This window comes from Thermobia domestica, chromosome 4 (assembly GCF_964235325.1).
Source record: "Thermobia domestica chromosome 4, izTheDome1.hap1.1, whole genome shotgun sequence".
Classification (NCBI taxonomy): Eukaryota; Metazoa; Arthropoda; class Insecta; order Zygentoma; family Lepismatidae; genus Thermobia; species Thermobia domestica.
In genome coordinates, this window is record NC_137457.1 from 23,485,960 (window position 1) to 23,504,796 (window position 18,837).

At 37.7% G+C, this 18,837-nt stretch overlaps 1 protein-coding gene across 2 annotated transcripts in view; it reads right to left on the reverse strand.

Annotated features, from left to right (window-relative positions):
• Positions 1-2,515: 2,515 nt before the first annotated feature.
• Positions 2,516-18,837, reverse strand: part of Ku80 (X-ray repair cross-complementing protein 5 Ku80) — a 76,406-nt gene continuing 60,084 nt past the window's right edge. For both annotated transcript variants that reach the window (XM_081755335.1, XM_081755336.1), the window contains exons 12-15: positions 18,099-18,277; positions 12,682-12,888; positions 8,854-8,987; positions 2,516-2,757 (exon numbers count right to left, since the gene is read on the reverse strand). In XM_081755335.1, the coding sequence (XP_081611461.1) occupies positions 2,743-2,757; positions 8,854-8,987; positions 12,682-12,888; positions 18,099-18,277 (535 nt within the window). In that variant the 3' untranslated portion in view covers positions 2,516-2,742. The remainder of the gene's footprint in view (positions 2,758-8,853; positions 8,988-12,681; positions 12,889-18,098; positions 18,278-18,837) is intronic.

Genomic DNA, 18,837 nt, shown 5'->3' on the forward strand with positions numbered 1-18,837 from the left:
TTAACACGCAAAAAAAGCATCGATTACTGTTTTGAAAAAATGTTTACATTTACATTTACCTCGTATCTATAATTTGTAAAACTCAAATTATTTGGACCACTCCCATCAGATTTTTTTTTAAAAAAATATTAAATTTTGAGCATGAATGATACGATAATTCGGTAAGGAGTGGGGTAGGGGCTTGAAACTTTTTTTTTTGGGGGGGGGGTTATTTTAGGTCAAAACTAACATTTTTGGATCAATAATGATCCACTTTGGATCAAGGGCCGATTTCACTATCTTAGTAGGAAAGACCCTTTTGCAGGTAAGTACTGCCCTTGCACCCTACGGTATAGCAGTAATTCCCAACCTCTTATGACTGACGGCACACTTGATTGACTGTCGACGACATCAGGACACATCTGTTTCATTTTTTATCAATAATAATATAAGATTATAATTTTCTATAAAGTAGTGACTCTATGTACTACTGAACAAAGTTGCCCCTCTGTCAAAATTGATTTTAATTAACATTAAATGCTTTATGTTTTTTAAATTCTAAATATTTCACGACACATTGTATGGGATTGTGTGACACACTGGTCGAGAACCATTACCATATGAGGTAGGTAAGACGGATTTCGCGAAATGCTGAGGCTTGAAATTTTTTTTTCTCATAAAATCTCTGTGATTATCAGGTCTACAATCTTTAAAATTTGCATAAATAATATATTGTACCTCTTAGGTTGTATATAAAGATAGGAGTTTCCAAAATGAGGCCTGCAAAGGGAGCTTGAAATTCTTTTTTGTCGGTCCTCCAGATCTATGATGTTATCAGGCATAGGATTTTGACATTTTGTTTAAATATTAGAGTCTGACGGAGAAAAAATTTTACAAAATCTAGTCCCTAAAGGGAAAAATGAGAATAAGCGTTTACGCAAATTCTGAAAACTGACCTTGCGCCAGCAAGTATTTTCAAACCAGAAAAAAAAATGTAAATATATTTTTCACATACAGGGTGAGACAAAAAGATGTTAACATTAAATGGATGTTATTTTTGTTTTTTAGATTAAACCATGGCGTGCCGATATTCTATTGAGGAACAAAGGGAAATAGCTACCTGGATGGAGAGTTTTCAGTCTCCAAGCATCGTACAAGAAAAATTCATGGCCTGGATCGGACGGGATGCACCTTCGCGTCTGACAATTGGTAGGATCTACGAGAAGTTTGTAAGGACGGAGTCTGTTCGAGACAAATGCAAGAGAAACAGTGGTAGAAAGAGATCTGTACGAACTGAAGAGAATATCATCCTCGTCCAGGGAGCGATGGTAGCCAGCACCAGACTAAGTGAAGGAGAACGCGCCACTTACCATTCTGCAGCGAAGGTACTTTCAGCAAGACGGCGCCCCCGCCCATTATAGTCAGAAGATTCGGGATTACCTGAACGACACGTTTGGTAAACGTTGGATTAATGGAGGTGGTCCTCTTCCATGGCCAGCACGTTCCCCCGAACTGATGCCAAGTTATTTTTTGGTTGTGGGGCATGGTCAAGGATTGTGTGTATGCCAGCAAACCTAGCAACTTGTACGACCTGAAGCACCGCATCACTTAGGTCATCACTGCTATCCCTGTCGAAATCGTCCAGAGGGCCATACAATCAACAATGGCCAGACTCCATAAGTGCATTGAGCGAGATGGGTACCAAATTGAAAACGTGTATCCAAATCCTTGCCTTGGAATTTCACGTGAATAAACCCTCCTTTAATGTTAACATCTTTTTGCCTCACCCTGTATACGATTACCAGACGTCCGAATTTTGTACGGATACTTTGTATTCTTGTTTTCGAGTCGAAAAATAGATTAATTACTTACTATTTCCTTACTACTGTGCCGATTACACGGTCCCCGAGAAGCATAGCGGAAGTTTTATACTCTCATTTTACAGATATGTGAAACAGACTGTGGTTTCTGTGAGAGAACGGCAGGGGCCCATTGAGTTGAGTTTACGAACAGTGCAGAGAATTGTGAGCGAAGAGAAAAAGTCTCTTAGTGAAACTGGAAATATGTTATTTCGATCCCCGGATAAGAACCAACATGCTGAAATCTTATACTGCCTACGACAATGCAAGCGTAACAAGTAACGAACCAAATATCATTTAGGTTTACAAAAAAAGATAAGCATTAACATTAGCAGATTAGCCTAGTTCTTCTAACTCTCAGGATACTAACTCTATGTCAGTAGAGTTTTAATTTCAGTGTTATTATGTACAAATATAATGTAGTAGCAGTAATTTCCTTTAATGGAATGATTTCACCAATTTGAAGTAGAATCGAAAGTGTCCGTATTTTTTGTATCCAAATTTATGGCAACCCTATTTATATATTTTCCATAAACCTCATTCTTCCCGTGAAAAAAAAAAAAAAGGCATTCTGCTTGTTACTATATACATAATAATAATCTTTTCTGTTGTATCATTAATTTTAACTTGATACTGGGATTGATACATATATTTACAATAAAATTACAAAAGCGATGTATAAAACAAGAACATTATACTGTATTTGTACATCCTTGTTACAAAAATATATATTTACATTTAAGTTACACACAATACACACGTATTTCATTCAAGTAAAAAATCTCAAAATCCACATAGCACTGTTGGACTTCACTAATATTGTGTCTTTTTGAATTACTGGGCAACCTTCCTTGTAGGAAACAGGAACATGATGTAGTGCTGGCATACTGCAGTTCACAATTTTTCACATTTCATCCAGCTAGAAAAGTAAATAAATTAATTAAAATGATACAGCATAGAAATAGAAAACTATGGCTTTGTTTTTAAAGTAATAAAAAACAGATCGCTGCATTAGCGAGGACTCAAACCCCTATCTTTCGACTGCCGCATGGGCAGTCTACTGCTTCAGCTAAGAGTACGAAGTCAGTTTTGTCTTGAAACTCGATTTCTTAATAATTCCTGGGGGAGCTCACGTGATTCGCATCTCATGTTAAGCTATAGGTCAACGTCTTATATAACCTCCGTGCTGAAAGAGATGCCAATCTAATCAACCATTTTATTTCTTAAGTAGGGCCGGCCCTAGGCAATTTGCCACCTCGAGCAATGACATCATTTGCCCCCAATTCTTCAAAAAGAACAAATCATAAATGCGACGATTTTACGTATGCTACCCCATCATGAACAGTGAAGGGGAGGGAAAGGTCACTCGCACTCAGAAACCCCTGAACACTACAAATACAATCTCGTTATGTCTGTTTTTTCTTTAAATAATAATCTATTATGTTAATCAAAGATAACGCGAACACATTTGCAGAGAAAAGACGGTAGTTCTTTTTATAGATTTCAATATCGACCTTCAAACTCAATATATCAGTTTGCAATTCCAGTGCAACTAGATCTTTTTTCTTCTGTAAAAGAATTAAACAGAAACTAGTTTCCACCTTCAATGATAAGGAACTTGTTTGTGACAAAAAAAAAAAAAAAAAAAAAAAAAAAAAAAAAAAGACTAGTTTTCACATCAAAACTGTGATAATTAACTAAATGGAACAGGTGTTCGCTACTGTTCGAGAATTGAGTTCTTGTATTTGACAACAATCAAGCAATTCGTGTTGGGATTTGTTTGACCATTTGCTTTTGCACTGTCCATGTGACCTTAAACTAGTGTCATCTAAACATGATTTATGAATGTAGTATTCAAATAGGTCACCATAGTAAATTTTAACTACCATTATCATGAAATCTGTTACCAACAAGAAATATTTATTTTAATTAAATTGTTATGACAGATTTTGCCGTCCCGTTCAAATGCACATGTTGCACACATGGTAGAGCCGGTCCTGTTCTCAAACCTGGAAAAAACACACACTCTACCGTCTTCTTGTCAAGTACGAAAAGTTTGTAATAAGAAATTTTAATGGAGCTGCTTATTCTCTTAAAAGACAAAAATGAAAATGTCTGTTCAAAGGTAAAACAAAAAATCTAGTTAATCTTGATTTTGTTTTCCTTATATTAACCCTAGACAGTACATGTGGGGACGGGACGCTAAAATCAAATCGAATCAAAACAAAACAAAGAAACAACACAGAGTACATGGGGTAAGCAAAATATCTACTTATTTCTATGATTTCCAACATTTTCTGAATTGAAAATGAAATTAAAATCTTTTGAGTTTAACGTCCCACGATTACGCCTGTTAGGCTGAGAGAGATGATGATTAAAACAAGTGAATGACGAAATAATAATTGGTGGAATAAGAAATAGGGAGGAAACGGGAGTAACCAAAGAAAACCCACGCACCAGAGGTAAGCGCTCTACACTGAGCCACCGTGACCCCGCATCTTCTGAATTGAAATTACTTTATTTTCTTCATATTTTTTATATTTATAATAATTATATTCTAAAATTTTTATACATTTACAAAACAACAATATATAAACACATAATACAACATTCGCCGCACATTGTCCTCTGACAATTACCTGTGCGAACGCTTTATTTCTGACCCGAAATAATGTCTTGTGGTTGAACGGAGAGGTATATAAACAGCAGGTTTGCTACTAGCAACAAGTAGCAGAGAAATGAAAAGCCATGAGAAACAAGGCCAGGCGAAATGAAAAGCCAGGCGAAACATCTTACCTACACGAGAGCGCATGCGCTGTGTGTAAATCATTGTTGAGTCTTAAAGACTCCACATAAACTGTCCAAGAGTTAAGAGGCCTCATCCCGGCGAAATTAAAATACCGTTAATTTTACAGTAATTATGTGATGTCTTCAAACAGATAAAAGATAATCGAAATGTGGAACAAGAGCGCCCTAGACAATATTATTTTACATGAGGAACCGTTATTACGACTCACTTATCTGCTTTCGATTTCGAGCCATTTTGAAAATCGGCATTTATTTTCGCGTTTCTAAACGGCTGAAAACGGAAAGCGACTAGGTGACTTGTAATAACAGTATCTCATGCAAAATAATATTGTCTAGGTCGCTCTTGTTCCATATTTTAATTATCTTTTATCTATTTGAAGATATCACATAATTACTGTAAAATTAGCGGTATTTTAATTTCGCCGGGATGAGGCCTCTTAAGAACATGAAGATTCTTTGGAGCTTCGATGTAACCTATAAAAGAAATCTAAATTTTCGTCTCTCTTTATTATTTCTTCGTACCGTTTTAAAGGATTAGGGATTAGATTTCTGGGCTTTCATCATCTATGGCCATGTTCTTCCGTCACACATATGAGGAATGACGTTCCTCAGGGGTCGCACTGCCCGGCGAATTGGAGAGGAAGAAAGAAGCGGCCTGGGTATATTATGTTAGGTAACATTCCGGCATTTGCCTGGTGTGAATCAGGAAAACCCAGAGAAACTCAAGTCACGATACCTGGCCTGAAAAAGACATTACACCTTTTCGACCGAGTGTTCCCTCCGTGTACAGTTTTAAAAGCTTTGCTCTTCTCTACAAATGTCGAATCTGGATACAAATTACTTATTCATGATTTTTCATTACTGCTTTGAAAATTTCTTCAATACGTTAAGATACTTTATACACAAGATGGGCCATTTACCTTATAACGTCTTGTAAAATTTATACTAGATTAAAAAAAAAAAAAATCTGCATGGTGCAAATATCGTCAGCGAGACACCGTTTAATGTACTCTGCATTATCACCAAATTAACAGTGTTACCAATCCAATATCAGCTTCATTTTTTCAATGGTACTACGTTAGACTATTACATATTTTAAATCTACATTAATTTCTTTAGGAACTAAGGACGCCACAGTATTACAAACGTCTAAACTTTGGAGGCCTCTACAAAATTATTAAAATGCAGTAACGTTTTATTTAATATAAATTATGCCTACAAGATGCAATGCTAGGTAAAAATTTGGACAACTGTTAATATACCATCCAAACCAATGGTGGAACATATATGCCAGGATACCGTGCGTGTTCTTCCATTTGCTCGTGCGTATGCATGGGTTTTTGGAGGTTTTTCCGTTTCATTCCACCACTTTCATCCACCTCATCATCACAGCCTCTTAGTTTCGTCGCATAACCGTGGGGCGTTACACTAAGAGGCCGAGAAAATAACCGAATACCCAAATGTTGTATACCCAAACTTACATGAGTCTCTTCTTTGGTCTAATGGCTAGTGCACGCACGCCTTTGGTGCACTAGGTTCGAGATTGGATTTCCTGTGGGAAAATGTTTAAGTTTGAACATATTACGCTGCCTTGGATTCCACTTTAACTGTAGGTCCACGCCTTGTATTGTCTCGCTGCTGAAAGGAAAGCTTAACTCCAACCACAACCAACCAGCCTAAACTCAAACATACTGGAACCAAACCAAGGACCAAAGATGAACACTACAGCACATATCTTTTTTTAACGGGAATAGGAAGATTCGGTGTAGGAAAACTTGGTGTAAGAAAATTCGGTGTATGGAAAACCTGGTATGCGGAATGTTGCATGTAAAGATAGATTCGCTGTTGCAGACTGTAGGATCCATTAGAAATTTAACTTTGAGGTAAGGAATTTAAAAAATAAATGTGATCGTGAAATAATCTGAATTCGAGATTTCGACGGATTTTAACATTTCATTACCCTTACATGACGAGAAATAGGTTTACGATATTCGTCCGTGTGATTTAGCGAAGAGACCATCACTACCAATTGACACCTAATTTGAAACAAGTTTTTAAGCTGTTCTAGATTGTGTCTTCTAGAATTTTCTACTTCCAAAAATACACTACACTACAGCACATATCCAAAAATAAATGTAGATTACTGGATGAGAACAGCTGGAAATTGCAGGGGTTTTTACGCTCATATTGGTGGCAGCTATCCACCAATATAGAGATTCCTGGATGTCCTGCAATGGAAGAAGGCGTTAACGACCCTCCAAATCGAACGGTTACATGCAGGTCACTCCCATAATAGTGAACAGAAACACAAAGGTACCACTTCCGGATTGTAGTTGCTTGCAAACATTTTTGAAAATGGGAATACTGTTCAACATTTGAAACGAATGATCTGTAACTTGTCCTTTTGACAAGTAATTCTGAATCTCGCATTTGTTATATACAGGGTGTGACATAAATGAATGACCAAAAGTGATGAGGTAATTGCGGACATCCAAATATGTAAAAATGTTCCTATAAATATGGGTCCGATGCCGCTTCGTTTCACAGATACAGATTGTTCAAATGTCGAGTCCCTCTAACGGCTCACCATGGAAAAGTGATTTAGGATTTAGATTTCTGGGCTTTCGGCATCTAAGGCCACTTAGCCCTTCACGTTTTGAAGGATGACATCCCTCGGCGAACACACAATCCGAGGAAAGGGAAGGAAGGAAACGGCTTGGGACCTGTAAGTTAGGTACCACCCCGGCATTTGCTTGGTGTGAATGAGGAAAACCCAGGAAAATCTCATTCAGGGTGGCTGGCCTGAAAAAGCTTTTACACTTTTTCGACCGAGTGCCCCCACCGGGAATCGAATCCGGGATCGCTCGCACCAAAGGCGAGAGCGTTAGCGACTACGCTACGCGGGGCCACTATGGGAAAGTGAGTAGAATTGTTCAATATTTCAGAAATAATACAATCAAGTGGAATTATGCCTCTGCAAATACATTTACACTAACATAGAGAATGAAACTAATCAAAATTTGAAGTGTTATTGGATTGTCAGTGTTGCCATACCTATGAACTGTTGTTTCCTATTGTGCGCCATTAATTGGCTTCACACTTGGACGCCTTGTCTTTCGAAAACGAAACGGAATCTGTTTCATGTTTAGGAACGTTTTGATATTAGCAATCATATGGTAACATGTGGACGTCTAGTGCAATTTGAAAACATAACACTTTGTAACATGTTCGCAACACTGACATACCAATAACCTCAAATGTTGATCAGTTTCATTCTCTATGTTAGTGTAAATGTATTTGCACAGGCATTAGTCCACTTGATTGTATTATTCCTGTAATATTGAACATTTCCATTCATTTTTCCATTGTGAGCCAATTGGAGGGACTCGACATTTGAACACACTGTATCTCGGAACCGAAGCAGCATAGGACCCATGTTCATAGTAACATTATTCTTACTTGGATGTCCGCAATCACCTTGTCACTTTTGGCTATGCATTTATGTTACACCCTGTATATATTATTCATAGTGTACAATGTAGATGTTTTTAGGACGTAGTAAATACTTTACTGAACTTGTTCTTTTTTATTTATTATTTTAGCCTTTGTTCCTATTATCATTTCAATACTATTTCTAGAACTATTATCTGGCAAAACCATCCCATTAAGACATTTTTTATCAATATATTTTTGCATTTTACATATGCATATATGTTCTATGGTGTACTATATGGAAAGTGTTTTAGTTGTTTATATAAATACTGTTTCTATAACTATTCTCCGAACTTATGGATGTGATTCTTTTATTTCTGACAAAAATGTCAGACTTATTGTGTGATGAAAACTAATTATATAGTAATCCTCCACAAAAGTCATGTAAGAGATATCCGATCCAATGCAAAAAATAAATTTTATTTTCTGGGAATACGTAAGAACATTTTATTCAGTGCATTTTATGACGTTTTCGTTTTTACAATATGAAGTTTAACGGTATAAGTTATCGTAAACGGTAATATGCAATATGTAACTTAACTACACCGAATCCACCTTACACCTAACTTTCCCCACATCGACCTTTCCGTACACCAAATTTTCTGTACACCGAATCTTCCTAGATTCCGTCTTTAACTATTTCACCATTGTTCCTTTGTATGTATCACCACTTACTTTATATTGAAAGATGTAAATGAAGAACTGAGTCACTTACCAAATTATCCAAGTCTTCGTCTTCCGCTTCCACACTAGGTTCACTTTCTTTAATTTCTTCAAAAAATCTAGAAGCTTCTTCAGGTGATACTGTGCTTTTCGGTGATTCATCTGTTGATATTAGACCTAGTTTACCTACGATAAATAGTAACAGAATTATGCCGAAAGTGAGAATATAAAGATAAATCGTAAGTTAGACATTTGAATTTCAGTAATACAAGCATGTTTCACATTAATGATGTTGCTAAATGCGTGTTTCCACAGGTTTGTGTATCGTGACAACCAACGAGACCGTGCAAACTAGGATAGTGATGTTGTCACATCTGGTGATACAAGACAGAAGCAAACTGCTCGAAATGGTTAAAGATCCGATGTTTACTATCACTCGATATATTGTTCCATTCAAAACATCGTAAATGAAACTATGTTCATGTCGCTCACAACCAATAACATAACAGAAGACTGAAAAAGGGACGATGAAAATGAAACGTTGCAAGGCTGCAGACATGGCAAAACATCACGCGAATTATATATCTTTGCCAGTGCTGTTTTTACAGAGTAAGATGCCAAAATGTCTGAAGCAATGACATTGCATTAGTTTTTTGTCAGATGCTTAGCAACACGCAAGCTGAAACAATAAAATTCCGCAGGCATTTAGAGATGATACAATGGTAAGTATGAAAATAAAAGTGCGGTGCAACTGATTTAAAAAAGGCGGAGAGTCAGTGAAGAGAAACGAGCATTCACGGTGGCCGTCCACAAGCAATAATTCTGTGGTCTATGTGCTTAAATCATGGAGGATCGTCTAATTTGTTACAAAACTAGCTGACCTTGTTGATATCAGCAGAGGTTCTCCGCATGCAATTTCAAGGAAAGATAGGATGCCTATCAAGTTTGTGCCCACGCTGTTTATGCAGCAATAGAAACATCTCTGCGTGGAGGCTGGACAGGGTATGCCAGAAATTGTCAATACTGTTCCTGAGTTCTTTAATGCTGTGATTACAAACATTTTCTAATACTGTATATTGTCTAGGAGATTCATGTAGCCAAAATGGAAGAACATAGGAACGCTTTTAAAGTTTTAACTGGAAATCCATTCAGAAAACATCAATTAGAAAGATATATGCTCAGATGGAAGGACAATATTAAGATGGATCTCGCAGAATAGGAATACAGAGTAGAAACTAAATCGAATTGGCTAAGAACAGAAGTCAATGAAGAGTTTTTGTGAACGCGACATTGAACCTTCGGGTTCCATAGGCCATAGAGAGAGAGAGATAGAGATAGATAGATAGAGATAGAGAGAGAGAGAGAGAGAGAGAGAGAGAGAGAGAAGCATTAACGGTTAATGGTTAGTAGGGTCGTGTACTATGCACATCACGGTGTTCAGTGTATGTACGCATTTAGATTAATTAACAATTTAAAGTCCGTTAGAGGGGCGCAGTGAAAAACAAAGAAATCCATGACATGTTATTGCATGATTTTGCAAAATTTTGTCGTTATTTAGTTAAATTATTATAAATTACGCATTAAGTTAAGTACAATGGTTATTGTTTTGTAAACACACTGTTATAAAAATGAAAGTATGAATAGTGTATTGATTGTACTCATAGGAAGATTTGTATCTCCTGTGTATAAAAGACGTTGTCGGGTAAGCAACATCTCGCTTTTCTTTTTATCTCCGGATGAAATATTTTAACGAAATCTTAGATAAAATATTTCAACGAAATATTTCAATTTTAAAATTTTCATGAAATTATCCATCTGTAGACCAACCTAGGTGCAGAAATCCGTCATTTCGGCTGCGAAAACATGGAGAAATGAAGTTTAAAGGTCAATAGCCCCAGAACTATGGGACCTACCGTAGTCCGATCAAGACTTCATTCAGAAACTAGTACGTGCGCTATCCAAAAATACATGTTTCAGAATCTTGCGGTATTCACGCAACAATTTTTATAGACGGATGTGGGCTACGGGCACATAATTTGAAGTACTTACCAACTACCTCTATAAGAATTGTTGCGGAAGTACCACAGGATTCTGAAACATGGATTTTTGGATAGGGCACATATTTGTTTCCAAGTGAAGTCTTCACCCGACTGCCGTAGATCCCATAGTTTTGGAGATATAGACCTTTAAAGTTCATTTTTTTTCATGTTTTTTTGCAGACTATAACTCCGAAATGACGGATTTCTGCACACCTAGGTTGATTTATACTTTTTGTCGTATCTTGGTATCAAGAATCACCTCTCAAACGTTGTCGGTGTTCTTTTGAAACACCCTATATATATATATATATATATATATATATATATTTGGTCTAGGAATTAATTCGTGCGGTTGGTACGCACACATTGAAGCTGTAGTACAAACACAAAATACATAAATACCTTAAGAAAAATATTGTCCATCGCTAGCCACCACTTTCGCCCATCTGTCAGGCAATGTACGGATTCCGTGGCGAAAGAAGTCCTCATCCTTGGAAGCGATTCAGTCAGAGACCCATGTTTCGATATCTTCTGAAGAAGTAAACCGCTGTCCAATCAAATCGTTGTTCATGCAATCGAACAAGTAGTAGTCCGAAGGAGCAACGTCTGATGAATACGGCGGGTGGGGTAAAACTTCCCATCCGACATTTTCTAAATAGGTTTTGACCGGTTTTGCGACATGTAGGCGAGCGTTATCATGTTGAACAATAAGTTTATCATGTCTGTTCTCCCATTCTGGTCGTGTTCTCGCCAGAGCTTGCTTCAAACGCATTAATTGTCGTCGATAACGTTCTCCATTCATAGTTTCACCCGGTTGCAGCAGCTCATAGTACACCACACCTTTCATATCCCACCATATGCACAGCATAACCTTTGCACAGTGAATATCTCGTTTTGGTTGTGATGGACCTGGTTCACCTGGTTTCACCCAGGCCTTTTTTCGTTTAGGGTTCTCGTAATGCATCCACTTCTCATCACCCGTAATAATTCGATGCAGAAACCCCTTTCTGCTCTGTCGTTGAAGCAGCAATTCGCAAATGGTTTTTCGTCTTTCAACGTCTCTGTCTTTCAATTCATGTGGAACCCAATGTGACATCTTTTGAATCATTCCCATGGCTTTCAAGCGTTTGGAGACTCTTGTTTGATCAACGCCTAATGCTGCTGCAAGTTGTTCCTGCGTTTGACACGAATCCTGCTCGAGCAATGCTGTCAATTCTTCGTCTTGAAATTTTTTTGGCTGTCCAGCTCGCTCTTGGTCTGCCAAGCCGAAATCACCACTTTTAAACCGTGCAAACCACTTCTGACACGTTCGCTCAGCTAGAGCATGGTCACCATACACTTCCACCAAAATACGATGACTTTCAGTCGCACTTTTCTGCATGTTAAAGTAATGCAGCAGGACACCCCGCAAAAACACTTTATCAGGCACAAATTGCGCCATGTTCACTTAACTACAAACTGGTGTTGTTGACGCTTTAATCCACTGCCCTATACTACGAACGATACGCGATGACAGGGGTTTGCAACACATGTGTGGATACACGGAAGTGTGGGACGCTCCGTTCGTTGCGCAATCTCTTGTCCACCCGCACGAATTAATTCCTAGACCAAATATATATACATATATATATATATATATAGATAGATAGATAGATAGGTAGATAGATAGATAGATAGGTAGATAGATAGATAGATAGAGAGAGAGAGAGAGAGAGAGAGAGAGAGAGATGTATCCTTGGGGTTGAAACAGGTGCTAAACTTCCCCTGAACCAACATAAATTTAACCCAAGAAAGCATGCAACTTGAAACGTATCAAGTAATAATAGTAAACTTCAATTTACCTTCAACTATTTTGTTCCAAAAATTCTTCTTGCCTCTTTCACTAAGCGTTTTCTTAACTTCTGCGATCCAATCATTATAAACAATTGGATTATCTTTAGTACAATGTTTTCGTAAGACGGTTAAACATTCTTCAGGTTTACTAAGACTCCTTTCTTCCATTGCCTGCATCACTAAATTTATAATCACTTTCTGCATTTGTTTGCATACTGAAAATGAAAAATATAGAAGATTACATTTCTGTATTATGTACACAACACACAAAAAAGAAAAAAAGTTATTGTTAGTGATTTGTAGCATAACATTAGCAGAGTTTCTTTTAGAAAATGTTGTCCAGGGGAGCAATATATAATCGTAGTTTAATTTACATTTTATCTCTGGGGAAACTTCCCCGGAAATATGTCGAGCAGAAACATTGAATCCGAGTCTGAGATGACTGAATAATTTATACGAGGGCAAGTCAATAAGTATGTGCACTTTTGTTCTAATTATCTGTAGGTTGGCTGTAGCGCAAGCCGATAAAGGCCCCATTATCTTCGTTTCTGACAGGTTTAAGTGTTATCGTTTCAGTTCGCTTTCCACTGTTGCGAAGTAAACTTGGCCGCAACGCTGTCCGTTTGCATCACAGAGGAGCAGTGTTCAGTAATCCGTCTTTTGTAGTCTGAAGGTGTACCAAGAGCTGAAATCAATAGAAGATGCAACCTGAAGGACGAGGAAGGTGCAGGACGTATAGCCACATTCACCAATGATGGCAACACTGAGCAAGTCAGTGTTTTGATTCTGAATAACCGACGCGACTTTTGATAAAGTGACACATTCTCAACTTTCACTGAAGTCTGTGCGAGATGAGCACCGTAACTACTCACGCAAAAGAACAAGCGCAATCGTGTAACAATCTGTCAGCATCTACTAGACCGTCACATTAACGAAAGTGAAACTTCTTTTTTGAAGCGAACCATCTCTGAAGATAAAACATGGATCCATCATTTCGAACCAGAGAGCAAACGCCAAAGCATAAAATGGGAACACTCCGAAACTCTAATCAAAAAGAAATTTGAGCGTTAACCTCCTATTCGAAAGTGATACATTACTTAATTTTTTTCAAGAGGGAGGGAGGGGGTCACAAGAGCCAAGTTTGCCTGGTAAAACACTGCTCCACCAGACCACTAACAACTGACTATGGAACATTGTGCAAACGAACAGTAGCGCAGCCAATGTTTACTTCACAACAGCGTAAAGCGAACTGAAGCGATAACACTGAAACCGGCCACAAGCAAAGACAGTGACGTCGTCTATCGGCTTGCAAATTCAGAAAGCCATACAACTAACATATAGACAATTAAAACAAAAAAGTCCACCTACTTATTGACTGACACTCATATATTATCCTTGACATTCATGCTTAATATATATATATATATATATATATATATATAAAATGCAATGAACAATATGATGCTTGAAGATAATAATGGACGCATTTTTGATCTAATTTTGGGTGTCCAATAAGTTATTTACCTAGACAGGAAGGGAGTAGGGATGGCCTTTCTCGAAAAATCTGTTTTTCGATTTTCGGAAATTTCATTTTTCGTTTTTCGTTTTCCGAAAAAAATTTCGTTTTTCGTTTTTCAAAAAATTTTTCGTTTTTCGAAAAATTTTTCGTTTGTCGTTTTCGAAAAAATGTGGTCATCCCTAGAAGGGAGAGGCGGAGCATAATGACGCCTCATATGCACGTCGAGGCCACTGTGGGGAACCCCACCTCGCAATTTGAAGTCAGTCGGAGCAACGCAGGGGCCGCGAGCAAAGTGTTTGTGTTACGCCACGTAGCGAATGTTTGTGTGACGCCTGCACAGAAGAGTGCCGGATGTAGTTGTCCCAATACCTTTTTTACTTCTTCGAGGAGCACCAGGACAGATTTCTTTTAAAGTGAACGATAGGCCAATAGGCTGTTTCCTAGTAGTTTGCAGGCCACGACAAAGACCACTTTTTCTGTGGGATTTTTTTCGCCACCCACAAAGTGGCGACGATGCATAGACCTCCACGCAAAGGGACTACATCGAAAAACAGTGATGACCAGATAAGCCTACCTGCATTCCTTCCTGTCTAGGTAGATAACTTATTAGACGCCCCTCGTGATTTTAAGGAGAAATTGAAACACTGGTGATTAGTGCATTATAATGTCATATTCAATAATTTTAGTTCACTAATTAAAATTTAATTTTTGCACAAATCTTTTAAGTTACAGCCCCTAAGAGACTCTCACACTATTAGTGTATAGAGAAGAATCATTCAACTTGTAGTTCTTTCATGAAGAAACTACTGGAAAAAATCAACGTAAATAAACAGCCTTTTAAACTTTAGAATCCTTGCAACAAAAATGCAAAAAGTATTTATAAAGTGATAACCTGGTGAATAACGCCGCAAAATAAGTGCCTAAAAACGTACATTAACACACAATAAATGAAGAAAGTGTTTAATTTTTTCCTTAATAATTATGGAGATCTTCGTGATATTGTAAACACATGATGGCCTAATAAAACCTCCTACATTTTAAAGACTAATGAAACAAAAGGTATTGCAAATAGAAAGTTGTTTATTCGAAAATACAAAATGATACTGAAAACTGTTTGTGGTGGATTATGATCAGACTAATAGCGGAAATTCTGTTTGTTTACACAACTACTTAAGTGGAAATGTTCTTCTTCATCACTACACAAAAGAAATGAAATGAAATAAAATTTCTGAGTTTTACGTCCCACGGTTATGCCGGTTAGGCTAAAGGAGACGGTGATGATGAGAGATGAATGAAATGGTGGAATGAAGAAAGTGGGAGGAAACGGGAGAACCCCGAGAAAACCCCCACACACGGTGTTTGTCCACCACAAAGTTCACTTGGCGGGAGCAGGGTTTGAACCCAAGACCCCAAGCACCAGAGGTGAACGCTCTACCACTGAACCACCGCGGCCCCCCACTACACAAAAGAAAAACGTTTTCTAGGACACTTTGCAAAATATACTCATACTGACATAAACAAACAAAACTGCTAATTTAAGTTCTTGGACAATCATAATTTCATAAAGGTGAAAGTGGAGGTCCTCGTATAATAATTTTCTTACATTCCCCCAGGAAAGGCCAACAGCTACAGCATGCTTCCTTCCTGAACGTTTTTGAGAAAAAATGAAATCTTTCAGTTTAACGTCCCACGATTATGCCCTTTAAGCTAAGGAAGACGGTTGATTAAAGCAAATGGTGGAATGAAAATGTGGGGGAAATGGGAGTACTCACGGACACGATGTTATCCACCACAAGCTTACTTGGCTGGGGACCGAACCAGGGACCCCACACACCAAAAGTATGCGTTCTACCACTGAGCTACCGTGCAACCTCCCTCTCCAAGAACGTTTGAGGACTGCAAAATAAACTGTCTTACAGCATCAATATTCTCAGGGGTACGAGCACTTTTAAGCAGTCTTCCGATCAGAAACGTTTTCATTACGTGAAATAGCAAACCATAAGCGAGAAGCTCTTTGCACTGTACTTACAGTACTGCCTTTGAAAAACATTTCGACTGTGTACGCGCGAAGAGCTCCTGACCAAACCATTATCACTGAAAACGGCAGGAGAGGGGTGAGCGGAAGCGATGCCCTCACCCCCTTCTCATCCTTTCACTGACATTACTACAGCCGGTCAAAAAGTGGGAGATTTTATTGAGTTTTACTGACGATAAATGTATTGTTTTGTCATTTTGCCATATAGTCTAATATGGCGTCCATCCGTAGGAGAGGCACAGAGTTCGTGCTCCTGCTTTGAACAGGATTTTTGTGTTATTTCTGTCTCTTGTCATTTCTATTGTAATTGCAGTAGTAAAATTATGACTAGAGGCTGTCACTGACAATGCATCACACAAAACATGAAGCTGGATATGCAGTGAATGGTAATTATACCCCACTGTGTTTATTGCCACAGCACACTCCCCACGATACAAAGGTCAACACAAATGTAAAAATTAGTTACAGTGATTGTGACAACGTGGATTTCACGCAAGGAAAGTGTGATAAATTAGGTGCTCCACATTCTGTGTTTAGTGTTGTTCTGTGATGTCCCGGTGAATCTTGGTCCAAAGTGTAGTGGTAAGAAAACCACCTTTAAGGAGCACTACCGAAACATATAAAGCATTAGAAGAAAAACTTATGGACTTGCTATTAATATCAGGGAGCTGCTGGAATATAACTGTTTAGTGATAAGCACATTGTAGCTGAACGAATTGGTAAGTGACGGTGAACTCTGTTTTAAACATTAGTTTTAATGTTTGACAGAAGATTTGTTTATATATATATATATATATATATATATATATATATATATATATATATATCCTTATTTTTTAACCATCCTCATGTTTTTTATCCTTTTTGAAGTCTACCACAGGCTGATGAAGGAAATAGCATCTTCCGAAAGCGCTATCTGTTGCACGTAGAAGGTAATTCTGCTACTTTTTTTTCGGTGAGTAATAGCCTTTCCGCTTTTTCTCATTGAATATAATCACCGCTCGCAATAGTGTGATGTTTCTGCAATATTTTTTGTTTCATTAGCCTTTAAAATGTAGAGAGTTTTATTGGGTCACCCTGTATCAGAGTTCCTTTATATTGGAGGAATATCAACTGGCTGTGCAGATATATCCGTGTAAATAACGTACAGTTATTAATTTTTTTTTCAACTATGTGATATCAATCTATTTCTTCACTTCAGCTGCGTAGTATCCAGTTTGCTATACACTTGTTCCTATACAAGGGAAAGGTACCAATCCACCCTTTTCTACGTTGCTGGCCTTCTCTAAACAGTTTGCCGAGAGAGAAAGAAGCAAGATCAGTAAGCGGCAGAACGAAACCAGTAAATACGTGATACGAACATAGACTACACTACGAGAATTTTCTGCCTACTGTACTGCATCGCAGGTTTATTATCAAATCGTTGAAAATATTATATGTACTAAACAGGTATGAAGTGAGAATAATTGCGGTTCATTATAAAGAGATCATTAAAAGTTTGAGGAAAAGAAAAGTGTTAGTGTATGTAAAACGGAAGGTTCTGTCCCGTATTATGTAGGTGTCCATTACTGAGTGGTATCCGTTAAGGAAAGCATCATTGTAATACCAATAATACTAATGCAGACAAGAACTTAAATCAATGATTACAAGAACGGACTACAGAATATGTACTGAAAAAATATCTAATTTTCTTATTCCTGTACAACCGACATAAGAAAAAGGTACCTCTGACATGGGAGTCCTGGGTTCGATTCCCGGCGGGAGGTCATGTGGTTCGGATTCCACGTTAATCAGTAGGTCCACGTTTCATATAGCCTCGCTGCTGATCGGACGTTAAACTCAAAATCAACTCAATAAGGAAAATGCATTACCTTCGATAAAGGGTTCACCTCTGTTAATCAAGACTGTGAAATCTTGCACAGGATTAACAGTTCCAACAGTTACTACATCGTCTTTTGTAAGGTCAGCCATTGTAACGTCTCCATGATCAGTAACATCATTCTGCATCCCTGAAGGCCCTGCACCATCATTCATGTCACCAACTTCGCCCCTGGAAAGAGAAAACATAATAAAACAAATTGGTAGACCATTTTTGTATTAAACTTTACAAAGTGTTATTGTATTGACAAGTGAAACCCGGTTTCAATTCCCAGTCGCAATGAAGCCCTTCGGTGTTGAAAAGGGACACCGAACTCCACAGAATCATTCAATCTTATTGGCATTTTTATTATGGATATTATCGGTACCTCTTGCCGAAAGCTACCATATTTCTGCATCATGTTGCCTGTCCGTCGTAAACTTTTCATCTCTGAGAACAGTTCACCCGAGTTGGACCAAATAAGATACAAAGAGCTTTGCAAAGTACATCTTCATAAAAAATTAGTCTATATGAAATAACACCAAATTGTTTTGAGAATACAGCTATGGGAAGTGCTATGTCAATCTTGGAAAGTGTATAATCATAAACAAAAATTAATTTAAATATTTTTTTTAAATATTCCATTTGTGTTTTTATTTTATGTGGACTGATGTTGCCAAAGCTATTGACTGTATTTACAATCAGAGGTGCGCTAATTTAGGAAATTGATCTATAATAGTTTTTGGTATAAT